Source organism: Myxocyprinus asiaticus, chromosome 27 (genome assembly GCF_019703515.2).
Source record: "Myxocyprinus asiaticus isolate MX2 ecotype Aquarium Trade chromosome 27, UBuf_Myxa_2, whole genome shotgun sequence".
Taxonomy (NCBI): domain Eukaryota; kingdom Metazoa; phylum Chordata; class Actinopteri; order Cypriniformes; family Catostomidae; genus Myxocyprinus; species Myxocyprinus asiaticus.
This window is the reverse complement of record NC_059370.1, coordinates 25,378,675-25,392,818: the sequence shown is the minus strand read 5'-3', so window position 1 is coordinate 25,392,818 and position 14,144 is coordinate 25,378,675. Positions and strand designations below refer to the sequence as shown.

General features: G+C 37.3%; 1 protein-coding gene across 1 annotated transcript; it reads left to right on the top strand.

Moving 5' to 3' along the window:
- Window positions 1-125: 125 nt before the first annotated feature.
- On the top strand, window positions 126-9,833 carry zgc:77938 (Alcohol dehydrogenase class-3-like). The gene is made up of 10 exons (XM_051658004.1): window positions 126-315; window positions 788-861; window positions 967-1,068; window positions 4,997-5,147; window positions 6,825-6,912; window positions 7,081-7,300; window positions 7,422-7,682; window positions 8,548-8,680; window positions 8,859-8,997; window positions 9,318-9,833. Exons 2-10 carry the CDS (start codon window positions 844-846, stop codon window positions 9,340-9,342), a joined length of 1,137 nt encoding a protein of 378 aa, XP_051513964.1. The 5' UTR covers window positions 126-315; window positions 788-843; the 3' UTR covers window positions 9,343-9,833.
- Window positions 9,834-14,144: the final 4,311 nt, after the last annotated feature.

Below are 14,144 nucleotides of genomic sequence, written 5' to 3'. Positions count from 1 at the left end.
ATTATGTCACCCTTTTTTTTTTTTTTTTTTTTTTTTTTTTTCCAAATCAGAGAATGACTTCCCAAATTATTCATTTCTACTGAAAATTACAAACACAACACATTTTACAAAGGGTTGCACATTTCTGAAAGGCTACAGCAGATTGCGATCATGATCAAATTAGTTTCGGTTCTGACGCCATTGCAGAGCTGTGGAGAGTTAACCATTTTGTTCGGCCACACACATTCTCAACAATCAGAATAGCATATGATCGTTGGTACAAAGTACACAAGTAGTACCAACAGGTCCACATGAGCCGCGATAAAACAGCTCTGAGTGAGTTATTATTAATACCATGCGAACATTATGTATGTACATATGTAACCTGTAAAATCTTTGCATGCTGTCATCTGCTTTAACGAACATGCTTTAAATGGGGTGAAAAATGCAAAAATTGGAAAGCTTTTAGGACATTCGTAGACTACTGATAAAGTGTTTTGTGTGATGTAACACGCTTGAACTGTTTTTGGATAAAGTAACAGAGCATCATCAAAAAGGGCGCAGTGTTTTACATTTTGCTTCAAATTTAACTTATATATTTAAATTAAACATATGTTAACCGCAATTTAGGTGCTTAAAAAATAATATTTGGTGCATTGATTCTACTATTGAGAGTGACGAAAGATAGTATTTTGAGGCTTTGTAACGTAAAATTTGAGTACCTTTAACATAATGTGTATAGTAAGCATCAGTGTACAACTTTATCGTACACTTTTATACTTGAAATATTTTGTCTTTGCAACATAAGGAGGCTGTCTATAGAGGACAACAGTGGAAAGATTCACTCTATTAAAAGTGTTTGCCATGGATACTGAGGGCAAGGTAAGGACATAAGGGGAAGAAAAGACTAGGATGTTGTCATCAGAGAAATATTATTATTATTATATATATATATATACATTAAGATGTCATTGTTTCCCCTCTAAGGTGATCAAGTGCAAGGCAGCAGTGGCCTGGGAACCAGGAAAACCAGTTTCCATTGAAGAAGTGGAGGTTGCACCACCTAAAGCCCATGAAGTACGCATTAAGGTAGGTCAACTACACCTTGGCCTTGTAAGGCAATATATAAATGTATACACAGGTATTTAAAGTCTATATGTAGACTTGCATAAAGTTAATAGACATATTTCTAGGCCTGGCTCAAAGTAGAAGTTTCATTAAATACCAAAGATGTTTGACAGGGTCAGTGCTCTGAGCAGGCCAGTCAGGTTCTTCCACAACTTCCCAATCTACACAAACTACTTCTGTATGGACCTCATTATGTGGGCATTGCCATGTTAAAAACAGAAAAGACAAATGTCCTTCCCTAAATTGTTTCCACTTATTTGCAAACACAGGGTTATCTACAATGTCATTCCATCTCCACCAAAATTTACTATTGGTGCAGAAAGCATCACGCTATTAGAATGGTAGCATTCTCTCTTGGTATCCACCAAATCCATTTATCCATCAAATGATACATGAAATTGCATTTCTACTGAGGCATTTGTCCAGTGTTGGTGGGCTTTTCACCAGCTAACTCATTGCATTGGACATGGTAGTCGTAAGCATGTGATATTGCATTTTATTTATTATTATTTGATTAAGTAATACACAGTGTGTGTGTATATATATATATATATATATATATATATATATATATATATATTACACATACACTGGCAGCCAAAAGTTTGGAATAATGTACAGATTTTGCTGTTTCGGAAGAAAATTGGTACTTCAATTCACCAAAGTGGTCAAACTGCTCACAAAGTATAGTTAGGACATTACTGATATAAAAACAGCACCATCACTATTTAAAAAAAAGTCATTTTTGATCAAATCTAGACAGGCCCCATTTCCAGCAGCCACCACTCCAACACCTTATCTTTGAGTAATCATGCTAAATTGCTAATTTGGTACTAGAAAATCACTTGCCATTATATCAAACACAATTGAAAGCTATTTGGTTCATTAAATGAAGCTTAACATTGTGTTTGTGTTTGAGTTGCCACAGTATGCAATAGACTGGCATGTCTTAAGGTCAATATTAGGTCAAAAATGGCAAAAAAGAAACAGCTTTCTCTAGAAACTTGTCAGTCAATCATTGTGTTGAGTAATGAAGGCTATACAATGCTTGAAATTGCCAAAAAACTGAAGATTTCATACAAAGGTGTACGCCACAGTCTTAAAAGACAAAGGACAACTGGCTCTAACAAGGATAGAAAGAGATGTGGAAGGTCAGATGTACAACTAAGCAAAAGGATAAGTCATCAGAAGTCTCTAGTTTGAGAAATAGACACCTCACATGTCCTCAGCTGACAGCTTCATTGAATTCTACACGCTCAACACCAGTTTCATGTACAACAGTAAAGAGAAGACTCAGGGTGCAGGCCTTATGGGAAAAAATTGCAAATAAAAAGCCACTTTTGAAACAGAAAAACAAAAAAGAAAAGGTTAGAGTGGGCAAAGAAACACAGACATTGGACAGCAGATAATTGGAAAAGAGTGTTATGGATCTTAACCCCATTGAGCTTTTGTGGGATCAGCTAGACTGTAAGGTGCATTAGAGGTGCCCGACAAGACAGCCACATCTAAGGCAAGTGCTACAGGAAGCGTGGGGTGAAATGTCACCCGAGTATCTGGACAAACTCACAGCTAGAATGCCAAGGATCTGCAAAGCTGTCATTGCTGCACGTGGAGGATTTTTTGATGAGAAATCTTTGAAGTAGTTTAAGAAGTTCTGAACATTTTTTTTTTTTCAAATTGTAATAGTAATTTTTCAAATTATTAATGTCCTGACTATACATTATGATCAGTTGAATGCCACTTTGGTGAATAAAAGTACCAATTTCTTTCCATAAGAGTAAAATCTGTACATTATTCCAAAGTTTTGGCCACCAGTGTATATATACACCGATCAGCCACAACATTAAAGCCACCTGCCTAATATTGTGTAGGTCCCCCTCGTGCCACCAAAACAGCACCTACCCGCATCTCTGAATAGCATTCTGAGATGCTATTCTTCTCACCACAATTGTACAGAGTGGTTATCTGAGTTACCATAGACTTTATCAGTTCGAACCAGTCTGGCCATTCTCTGTTGACCTCTCTCATCAGTAAGGCATTTTTGTCCACAGAACTGTCTCTCACTGGATGTTTTTTTTGTTTTTGGCACCATTCTGAGTAAATTCTAGAGACTGTTGTGCGTGAAAATCCCAGGAGATCAGCAGTTACAGAAATACTCAATCCAGCCCATCTGGCACCAACAGTCATGCTACAGTCCTAATCACTGAGATAAATTTTTTTCCCCATTCTAATGGTTGATGTGAACATTAACTGAAGCTCCTGACCCATATCTGAATGATTTTATGCACCGCACTGCTGCCACACGATTGGCTGATTAGATAATCGCATGGCTGATTGTTGAGGCTAGATAGAACTGCTGATCTCCTGGGATTTTCACACACAACAGTCTCTAGAATTTACTCTGAATGGTGCCAAAAACAAAAAAACATTCAGTGAGCGGCAGTTATATGGACAGAAATGCCTTGTTGATGAGAGAGATCAACAGAGAATGTCAAAACTGGTTCAAACTGACAAAGTCTACGGTAACTCAGTTGTGGTGAGAAGAATTGCATCTCAGGATGAAATTATCAAAATGATCAGTTTCTCTGGATTTAGTATTTATAGGTAGGTGTTTGAGTAAAATTAACAATTTTTTTGTATTCTGTAAAGTACTGACAACATTTCTCCCAAATTCCAAATAAAAATATTGTCATTTAGAGCATTTATTTGCAGAAAATGGTCAAACTGGTCAAAATAACAAAAAAGATGCAGTGTTTTCAGACCTCGAATAATGCAAATAAAACAAGTTCATATTCATTTTTAAACAACACATTACTAATGTTTTAACTTGGGAAGAGTTCAGAAATCAATATTTGGTGGAATAACCCTGATTTTCAATCACAGCTTTTTGGCATGCTCTATACCAGTCTTTTGCATTGCTGTTGGGTGACTTTATGCCACTCCTGGTCCAAAAAGTCAGGCAGCTCAGCTTTGTTTAATGGCTTGTGGCCATCCATCTTCCTCTTGATCACATTCCAGAGGTTTTCAATGGGGTTCAGGTCTGGAAATTAGGCTGGCCATGACAGGGTCTTGATCTGGTGGTCCTCCATCCACACCTTGATTGACCTGGCTGTGTGGCATGGAGCATTGCCCTTCTGGAAAAAACAACCCTCAGAGTTGGGGAATATTGTTAGAGCGGAAGGAAGCAAGTTTTCTTCCAGGATAACCTTTGTATGTGGCTTGTTTCATGCGTCTTTCACAAAGATGAATCTGCCAGACTCCAGCCTTGCTGAAGCACCCCCAGAACATCATGATCCTCCACCTGGGCATCTAATGGTTAGACGCAGACCTGGAGAGGCCTTCAAACCACAGTGTCTCATACCCACTGTGAAATTTGGTGGAGGATCGGTGATGATCAGGGGGTGCTTCAGCAAGGCAGCAATTTCTGCAAATAAATGCTCTAAATGACAGTGTTTTATTTGGAATTTGGTGGTCTCTTAATATTTTCCAGAGAGGGGTGTGTGTGTGTGTGTGTGTATATAAAAACTGTGTAATTTTTTTATTAAGCAATTTCACTAAGTGCCACACTTCTTATTGAAGATAAAATAACGATCAGCTATGGGTGCTTCAGAGTGATATTATGAACAGCTGTTTTGCGTCAGATTCTATAGTGACTAATCAGCATCCAGGAACTGTACATTTTAAAATGACTTATAATGACTAATGAAATATAGGATAGTGTGTATGTGTTCTTGAATTGATATACTGTATCTGTCAGTAATGTGTGTGGCTTAAAACTCCCAACACACTGATTGGGAGTTTCCAATTACTTTTAATATTTTACTGTGCTTTTGTATTAAGGACCATGCAGTATGTCACTGAACAATGATTTTTAACTGGTTCATGTCAGATAGTAGCATCTGGAGTGTGCCACACCGATTGGACTATGCTGTATGAGGTTGGTAAAGGTATGAATCCTCAGCCCTTTCCTTTGGTCTTGGGGCACGAGGGTGCTGGAGTGGTGGAGAGTGTTGGACCAGGTGTCACAAAGCTGGCCAAAGGTAAACCACAAGACTTTTTTTTTCCACTAATATTACTACTAACCAGTTATGAAGTGTTTTCAGTATCACAGGATTTCAGATATCTCAATATCTTCATTTTATATACATGAATGTAGTTGTAAGACAAATGTATACAGGTGTGTGTGTGTATGTATGTATGTATGTATGTATATATATATATATATACACACATACACACACAGTTGAAGTCAGAGGTTTACATACACTTAGGCTGAAGTCGTTAAAACAAATTTTTTAACCACTTTTTTTTATAACCAAGATTTTATATTAGCAAACTGTAGTTTTGGTAAGTCATTTAGGACATCTACTTTGTGCATGACACGAGTAAATTTTCCAACAATTGTTTGCAGACCGATTGTATCACTTTTAATTGACTATATCACAATTCCAGTGGGTCAGAAGTTTACATACACTAAGTTAACTGTGCCTTTAAGCAGCTTGGAAGATTCCAAAGAATTGTCTCAAGCCTTTAGCCAATTAGCTTCTGATAGGAGGTGTACTGTATTTGAGGTGTACCTGTGGATGTATTTTAAGGCCTACCTTAAAACTCAGTGCCTCTTTGCTTAACATCATGGGAGAATCAAAGGAAATCAGCCAAGACATTAGAAAAAAAAATGGTGGACCTCCACAAGTCTGGTTCATCCTTGGGAGCAATTTCCAAACACATGAAGGTACCATGTTCATCTGTACAAATAATAGTATGCAAGTATAAACACCATGGGAACATGCAGCCCAGGAAGGAGATGTATTCTGTCTCCTAGAGATAAATGTAGTTTGGTGCAAAAAGTGTAAATCAATCCCAGAACAACAGCAAAGGACCTTGTGAAGATGCTGGAGGAAACAGGTAGACAAGTATCTATATCCACAGTAAACTGAGTCCTATATTGACATAACCTGAAAGGCTGCTCAGCAAGGAAGAAGCCACTGCTCCAAATCCACCATAAAATAGCCAGACTGCAAGTGCACATGGGGACAAAGATCTTACTTTTTGAAGAAATGTCCTCTGGTCTGTTGAAACAAAAATTGAACTGTTTGGCCATAATGACCATCATTATGTTTGGAGGAAAAAGGGTGAGGCTTGCAAGCCGAAGAACACCATCCCAACCGTGAAGCAAAATTCCAGCAACTTATTGTGAGAAGCTTGTGGAAGGCTACCCAAAACATTTGACCCAAGTTAAACAATTTAAAGGCAATGCTGCCAATACTAACAAAGTGCATGTAAACCTCTGACCCACTGAGAATATGATGAAAGAAATAAAAGCTGAAATAAATCATTCTCTCTACTATTATTCTGACATTTCACATTCTTAAAATGAAGTAGTGATCCTAACTGACCTATAGCAGGGAATGTTTTCTAAGATTAAATGTCAGGAATTATGGAAAAACTGAGTTTAAATGTATTTGGCTAAGGTGTATGTAAACTTCTGACTTTGTGTGTGTGTGTGTGTGTGTGTGTGTGTGTGTGTGTGTGTGTGTGTGTGTGTGTATATATATATATATATACACACACACACACATACATACATACATACATACATACAGTGTATATATACTGTATATATGCATTATCATAACAATGGCATTTATGCAAGCTTGAAATGAACAGTATATCCAGCAATTGAAATGCATTACCATTGCAGTACCATGTGTCTGCAGGAGATAAAGTTATTCCTCTGGTGTTGCCACAGTGTGGACAATGTCAGCGTTGCCTGAGCCCAAAGACAAACCTCTGCACAAAAAACTGGTTTGTTAATATTGTTGTTGCTGATATTAATGTTTTTTTTTTCCTGCAAATGATTCACAAGGTGAGTCATGAAATAATAAATCATCCAAATTGTTCATGGTGTTCTGTTGTCCATTAGTTCATTATGCATTGTGATCATTTCTCGCTTTCCTCTTCCCTGGTTCTCAGGGAAGAAACTCAGCAGTGTCTTCTTGCAGATGGCACTAGCAGGATCACCTGTAAGAATCAGCAGGTTCATCAGTTTATTGGTATCAGCACATTCTCTGAATTCACTGTTGTGCCTGAGGACAACGTCACAAAGATTCACCCAGACGCTCCACTGGACAAAGTCTGTCTGCTGGGCTGTGGAGTATCTACAGGATACGGAGCGGCAGTGAACACAGGAAAAGTGTGTGTTTGTGAGGGATTTCTATTGCCATATGCCACAAAGGGAAAAAGTCCAAAGATGGGGGGAAAAACACTGTCTTGCAGTGTACCAGACTGTTTGGTGTTTAATGTTCTTTTCCCAGGTAGAAGCTGGCTCTACCTGTGCAGTGTTTGGTTTGGGAGCTGTTGGGCTGGCAGCTGTCATGGGATGCAAGGCTGCTGGTGCCACCAGGATCATTGCCGTTGACATCAACCCAAATAAGTTTGAGATCGCCAAGACATTTGGAGCAACTGAGTTTGTGAACCCTAAAGACCACAGTAAACCTATTCAGGAGGTGCTGAAGGAGTTGACTAATGGTGGTGTTGACTATGCTCTTGAGTGTGTGGGGAACGTGGGTGTAATGGTAAGTTCAAATGACCAGTGCGCTCAGTAACATACTCTATGTAAGTACGCAGACGCATCTTGCTAAGCAAGTTTGATTTCACGTGTCGTTGCATTGTGAAATGTGTCAGAGCGCAATTCATAACCTAATGCAAGTATGCACTGTATTCTCAGCACTGCCGTAAGGGGCACTACAGCGGATTTTCTTTTTTCAATCAACAACTGTCATGGCCGAGCAGCAATCTGAGGAGAGTCATTCCGAACAAGTTAGATTATACAAACATATTTTTCTGTCGTCTTTTCAGCAAATATAAAAGCACACACTCCTCAACTGTCGACATGTTGACTCCACCATATCCAGTTTCGTGGCACCTAAAAAACTATTTCGTCCCCTTGTGGTGCAAGGTTTGTAACCGCCAGAGCAACTCAAGAGTGCATGTAATGTATGTACAATGGGACCATGTGTTGACCATATATTGGTGAAGGGCTTGCGTCTGCATTTGCGTACTTGCATGAAGTATGTTTTGGCCCTACGTGTGCAAAAGCAAGTGTCTTGAAGCATATTAGCATACGAAAAATATTTTCTAAAGGTGTTTCATACACTACATTCCAAAAGTATACAGATACTTGAACATCACACTCGTACTGTATGTATATCTGTACAACATTTAATACCAGAACTATAGATTGCATTGTTGTATGCTTGATTTTATGAAACTATTAGTATGTTTGTAGCTGAAATAACCATAGACCACAATTACAAGGGGGTCTCCATAGCACATGCTGTAAGCATGTCAAGTTAACATGTAGTCAAAGAAGAAAATTATTGATGTGGATTTGTATACCTATGGTTAATGAACTAATATATTGTCCTGTCTTCTGATCAGCGGGCTGCTGTGGAAGCATGCAGTCCTGCAGGGGGAGTCTGTGTGATGGTGGGCTGGACTCGAGTAGGGGAACTTACTCTGGTCTCTGAGGATATCCTGCTGGGGAAAACTCTGAAAGGCTCCTATTTTGGTGGTAAGGATTGTCATTGTTGTCAGTTTATTATATAATTACTTCAGCATATGATTTTTACAGTCTCGTTCGATCACCGTTTGATCAAATTTAACCATAATTAGTATACTTTGAGTTGTTTGGATAGATGACATCTGCAAAAATACAAGTTACTACCCTGTTCTTCTGTTCTGAATGAAAGGATGGAAGAGTGCAGAGGGAGTGTCCAAGTTGGTGCTGGACTATATGAGCGGACAGCTTCTACTGGATGAGTTTGTGACACACAGACTGAGTCTAGATCACGTTAACGAAGCCTTTGATCTCATGATCACTGGGAAAAGGTCAGTTCTATGCATCTACTAATGAATACAGTCATGATTTATATTGCGCTGATAAAACAACAAGCATTGCTTTTGTTATATGCTTAACACTATTCTGCTGGTATGTACTTGCATCACAAACATCAGTTGAGAAATAAGTAGATTATGGTGTCTAATTATCTTCTGAAGCAAAGTATTTTACAATATGCCTGAAAACACATGAAATGCAAATTAATTATGCAATTATTCATCAATTTATATGTTCAATGTTATGATGAAAGATCATCACAGTACTACACTTCAGATCTACAGTATATACCTAATCAGTCTCTCTCTTTCAGTATTCGGACAGTGATCAAGATGTGAAATAGAAGTGACGTCCCATCTCCTTCAAAAAAGTTCAAAAATTTGTACTGCTGTTGTGTTGTCAGTCAGCTGTCCATTGAATACCTGGTAGTCTTGTGAAAAGGGCTGTTTTCTCATTTAAAAAAAGAAAAAGAGAGAGATTTTGAAAAATACATTTGTCCACAGGAAAGGAAATGTCATATTCTGATATTTCAAAAAAAATGTTTTACTCCTGAATCTTGATATAGTTCTTTGTAAATATTTGTATTTGTAAGAAATATATCTTGAGACACTCCCTGTCCATCTATTCAGTTGTCTGTTCCACACAGTAAATCTTAAACTGATGCATTTGATTTGGTTGTGTCTGCACTCTATCAGCAGATGGCAAGCTTGCACTGAAAACAACCCTTATTCATTCCCACTTTCTCTCTCTTCTTAGTGTGCAGCATGAGTCAGTATTCCACCACTGCTGTCTGTATTGTGACATACAGAGTAAAGTTTTTCCAGTCTAACCTGTATCATTTTATTTAACTGTGACTTTGTGGAATATCCATAGAGCAAACCACTAGGAATCCAGTCTCTTAAATATTTACCATTATTCCAATTTAAATCCAAATTATCATCAAATATTATCATCTGTGCCTTCATTGTCTTCTAGCAGGACATGCTGTGTGAGAGAAGCCTCTAGAAAGAACAATTTTGTCATCGGAAGGTGGATGCGTCCGTGTTACTGGGGGTTGGGGAAACACATGTAGCTGAGCATGGAGTGCATTTTGACCTTGGTAGTATTATGTATTGATTTAATATAGCATGCTCTTGAGGGTTAGAACAGCAGTTGTGGCCTGTCAGAGACAGACAAAAGGCTGACTGGGGAATGACTCTATTATGAACTAGGATGGCTGTCCAGATGACCGCCCCCTGCCCCACACACACACACACACACACACACACACACTTTTCCATCTTTACATCATTTTTTCCATTTTACATAAAGTAATAATCAAAGGTGTGATTTTTTTTTTTTCTTTTTTGGTCTTTCCATTGAAACCAGATCTATGAAAAATGGACACATCAAAAGAAGACAAGATGCGACAGGTGCTCGTTCGGTGCGCTCATTTGTGGATGCAGAGAATTCTGTAGGGGGACAATTTTACATAGTACCACTATAGTTGTCAAATAGTGACATGTCTGGGATGATATCTCCATCCATTTCTCTTTCATTTCCTTTCTGAATAATTTCCTCAAAATATCACGCTACTGCTGCTTAAAAAGTAGAATGCTCTGAATGTACATGTGTGTAACCTGTTCAAGTGGGTTATGCAGACTAACTTAATTATATGAATGCATCCCCTCAGTCCATTGAGACAAAGATGTCAGGTTCTTTCACACATACAGCCTTTTCTTGGTCATCAACACCATTATTTCCATTTAGAGGTAACGTGTGCACAAGACTCATTGGGAAATACCAGTAAAATCAGCTCTGGCAATTTCTCAGAATGAGAAGTTGTAGCATTACTGGAAAAGATCAGTTGTGATGCTGTGTGTGAACAAAGATTTAAAATCATCCAAGTGAATGAAAAAAAAAAAACAATTGTTGACAGTTTACATGAGCAGTAAGTGGTTCCATTACTTATGATAAAATAACTAGCTTCCATCTGGAACGAGGTATACACAGGACCAAAATCCACATCAGTAAACTAAAAATGCTAAGGTTAAAATTTCTGAAAAGGCATGACCGTTACAAAAAAAAAAAAAAAAAAAAGTAGCAAGGACAGAATGCAAATGACATGACTGAGACATTTTGGTTCTGATGGGTGAATGGTACAGTAGTAACATATAAGACAAAAAAAAAAAAAAAACGTGAACAACAGATGTGGTACGTTCACCAGAAAAGGCAATTTAATGGGTTTCATGTATGAAAGGGAGTACTGATTTAATGGAAACGTTCTTCCACTGTGACTGCAGACATCCAAGTCAAAAAATCCAACTTTACAACTATCTTGGCTTGATCATTTATTTATGCCATTGTAATTAAAAAATGATTGCATGCCACTTTAAATAACATGCCAATCAAAAAGGCACCTTCTGTGTTTTTCTTGATTTGACTGACAGACAGTATAAGGTGGAGATGCCAAAAAAAAAAAAAAAAAAAAAAAAAAAGGCAATTGAATATCCAATTCTAATGAAGAATATCGATTTGTCCTCTGTGCTTACCATGACAGATATGAGACACATTCCTTTCACTTGTGCTTGGTCCAGGCAAATATCAGGCATTTACCCTGCCAAATATGTAGTCAGCCTGTGCATCATTCCGACAGACATGACAGCCTCATAAGGAAAATTGACAAACGGCAGAAATGCCAGCATAGGTAAATATTGCTGTGCAAATATAGCCTGGAAGAGAAAAAATGTCAAAGGGGCTGAGTTGCCTTCCTCAATATTTAGATGGGGATCAAAATATTTCTCCCTTGATTATTATATTGAATGTGTGTGGAGTGGAGGTGCACCTGTGTGTCTGTATGAGAGCTTGCGTGACTCTGTTAGGTGGCGGTGCCATAGATCCTAGTCCCAAATATCCTCAGCCGACATGGAATTTTGGGAGTGGATCTTCAGTTGATCATAAGAATACCTATGGCCAGTCACCACATTTGAAAGACAAATGCACACCCAAATTTTCTGCTCTTTCGCAAGCCTTTACCAATATATTAACTCTATAATTTGACTACACACACACACACACACACACTATATATGTATATATATATATGTTTAAGATTATTTTTATTTTTTTTCTTCGTTATGGTTCAACACAATTCAATGGAATTTTGTTATGCATAAATCTTAAAATTATTTTTGAGTATAGATCTTCAAGTCATTTTAAGAATTTTTTTTTTTTTTTTTTTTTCAGATCTTCTGGCCTTAAAGGTGAAGTGTATTTTCTGTGCCACTAGCATCACCAAATAGAATAATGATTGTTTTCAAACAGTTTTCCCAAACACTCCCCCGCTTTCTATTAGTCAGAAAATCAGATTGTCCTGCTACAAATTGGTTGAGCCAATGTTGCTGTGTCAGATTGTTGAGGATGTGGAAACAAATAGCAATGTTTTGGTAGCTCTATACAGAATCACAGAGTTTACACTTTTCAGCTAAATAAAATTACTGTTGCTTACTTATGTATAGTCATCTGTGCATATTAACATGAGCAAGAATAAAGTGTTTTAACATGTCATGGTCATGATTTTATGCATACGTATGTTTCAAAAATACTATTCATTTCTTTAGGATTAAAACTTTTAATTAAGTAAAAAATACTGAGTGTACATTTAAGGATGTAAGTTCAAGAAATTAGATCTTGTAATTATAAAACAGAAGACATCGATTTTGCAATAAAGGTTATAGAGCTAGTGTAAAGACACCCCATTAGGAAAATTGGCTTTTAAAAAATATATAAGTTATATAAATCATTTATGTATAATTTATCAAGAATGAAAAAAATAATTTATTTGTATTGAATATTGATGGGGGGCAGGGGGAGATTTTTAATATATATTGAAAACATTTTGATTAAGTATTGAATAAAATTTTAAATGACATGTGTGCACTTCAAAGTTGAATCAAAATGTTCACACACACACAGAATATACTGTATATATGAATATATATATATATATATATATATATATATATATATATACATACAATATGTTCTGTGTGTGTGTGTGTGTGTGTGTGTGTGTTACAATTTAAGGGATTCTCAATAGCTACGTGAATTTGCAACATATTATAAGTTATTAAATATTACATCAAATTACCTCAAAATCAGCCTTTAGAAATTGCATATGATGATGACCTCAAGGATCATGGAAAATGTTGCAGTGCATAGTGACAAAACAGGTGTTTGAGAAAGAAGTGTACAGTGATCATTTTTGTTGCTATGCAGTCTTTTGGGAGAAAATGAAATCAAATGTGCCTTTTACCCTGGGGAGCCATTAGCCTCGTTATACACTAAAAGTATGGCATTAGTATATGGCATCTAGACATGATACCATGCATCTGAAATATGACATTCTCCCAGAATTAGACTTTTTTTTTTTTGCAACATTGTGAAGGGCTGTTCTTTCCCAGGTAGTCCATGCTGAAGAAGAGATGACAGACTGGTCAGACCAAGTACGATCTGGCGCAAAATCCACTGAGCGCAGCTGCAAACAACATTACGCAAGCTGTGAGACTTAAACACCAATCTCATGATTCGTTTGATCTGAATGCAGTTTTTACTCTGCAAAAAAAGCATCAGTAGCACTTGTAATGTTCACTTCGCTCATTAATTTATGTCAGTTTACTTAGTAATTGGCGTGATGTATTTTTACAGGTACATTAATAATTGCATACCTTAAGCAACAAAGACTTTGCCAAGATATAGAGTTGGCATGCTGTCATGTGGAAATACAATTTAACAAATAAAACATAATCGTGTCCTGTGCCAAGAAGTATTCAAACTATGAATGCCTCCTTGAATGTTTAACTTTGTATGAGCAAGTTGTTTCTGTGGTGCTGAGTGAGGCATAAAATACAGTTTTGGTTGTCTCTATTCTCTGGCACTTCTTTGCTTTGAGAGGTGCACTTCTATGAGGTTTTCTTTCATGTTTTATTCAGAGCTCAAAGCGTTCAGTAGAGAACATGAATGAACACAACCTAGGGATTGTCTTAATTGATGGTACACTCAAGCTTCAGTAGCAATGATAACATTTAAATAAGTACCGAAGAGAAAGGCCTAGTTCAGATGAACACAAAGCCCAAACTGCCATGGAAGAATGCTTCCCTAA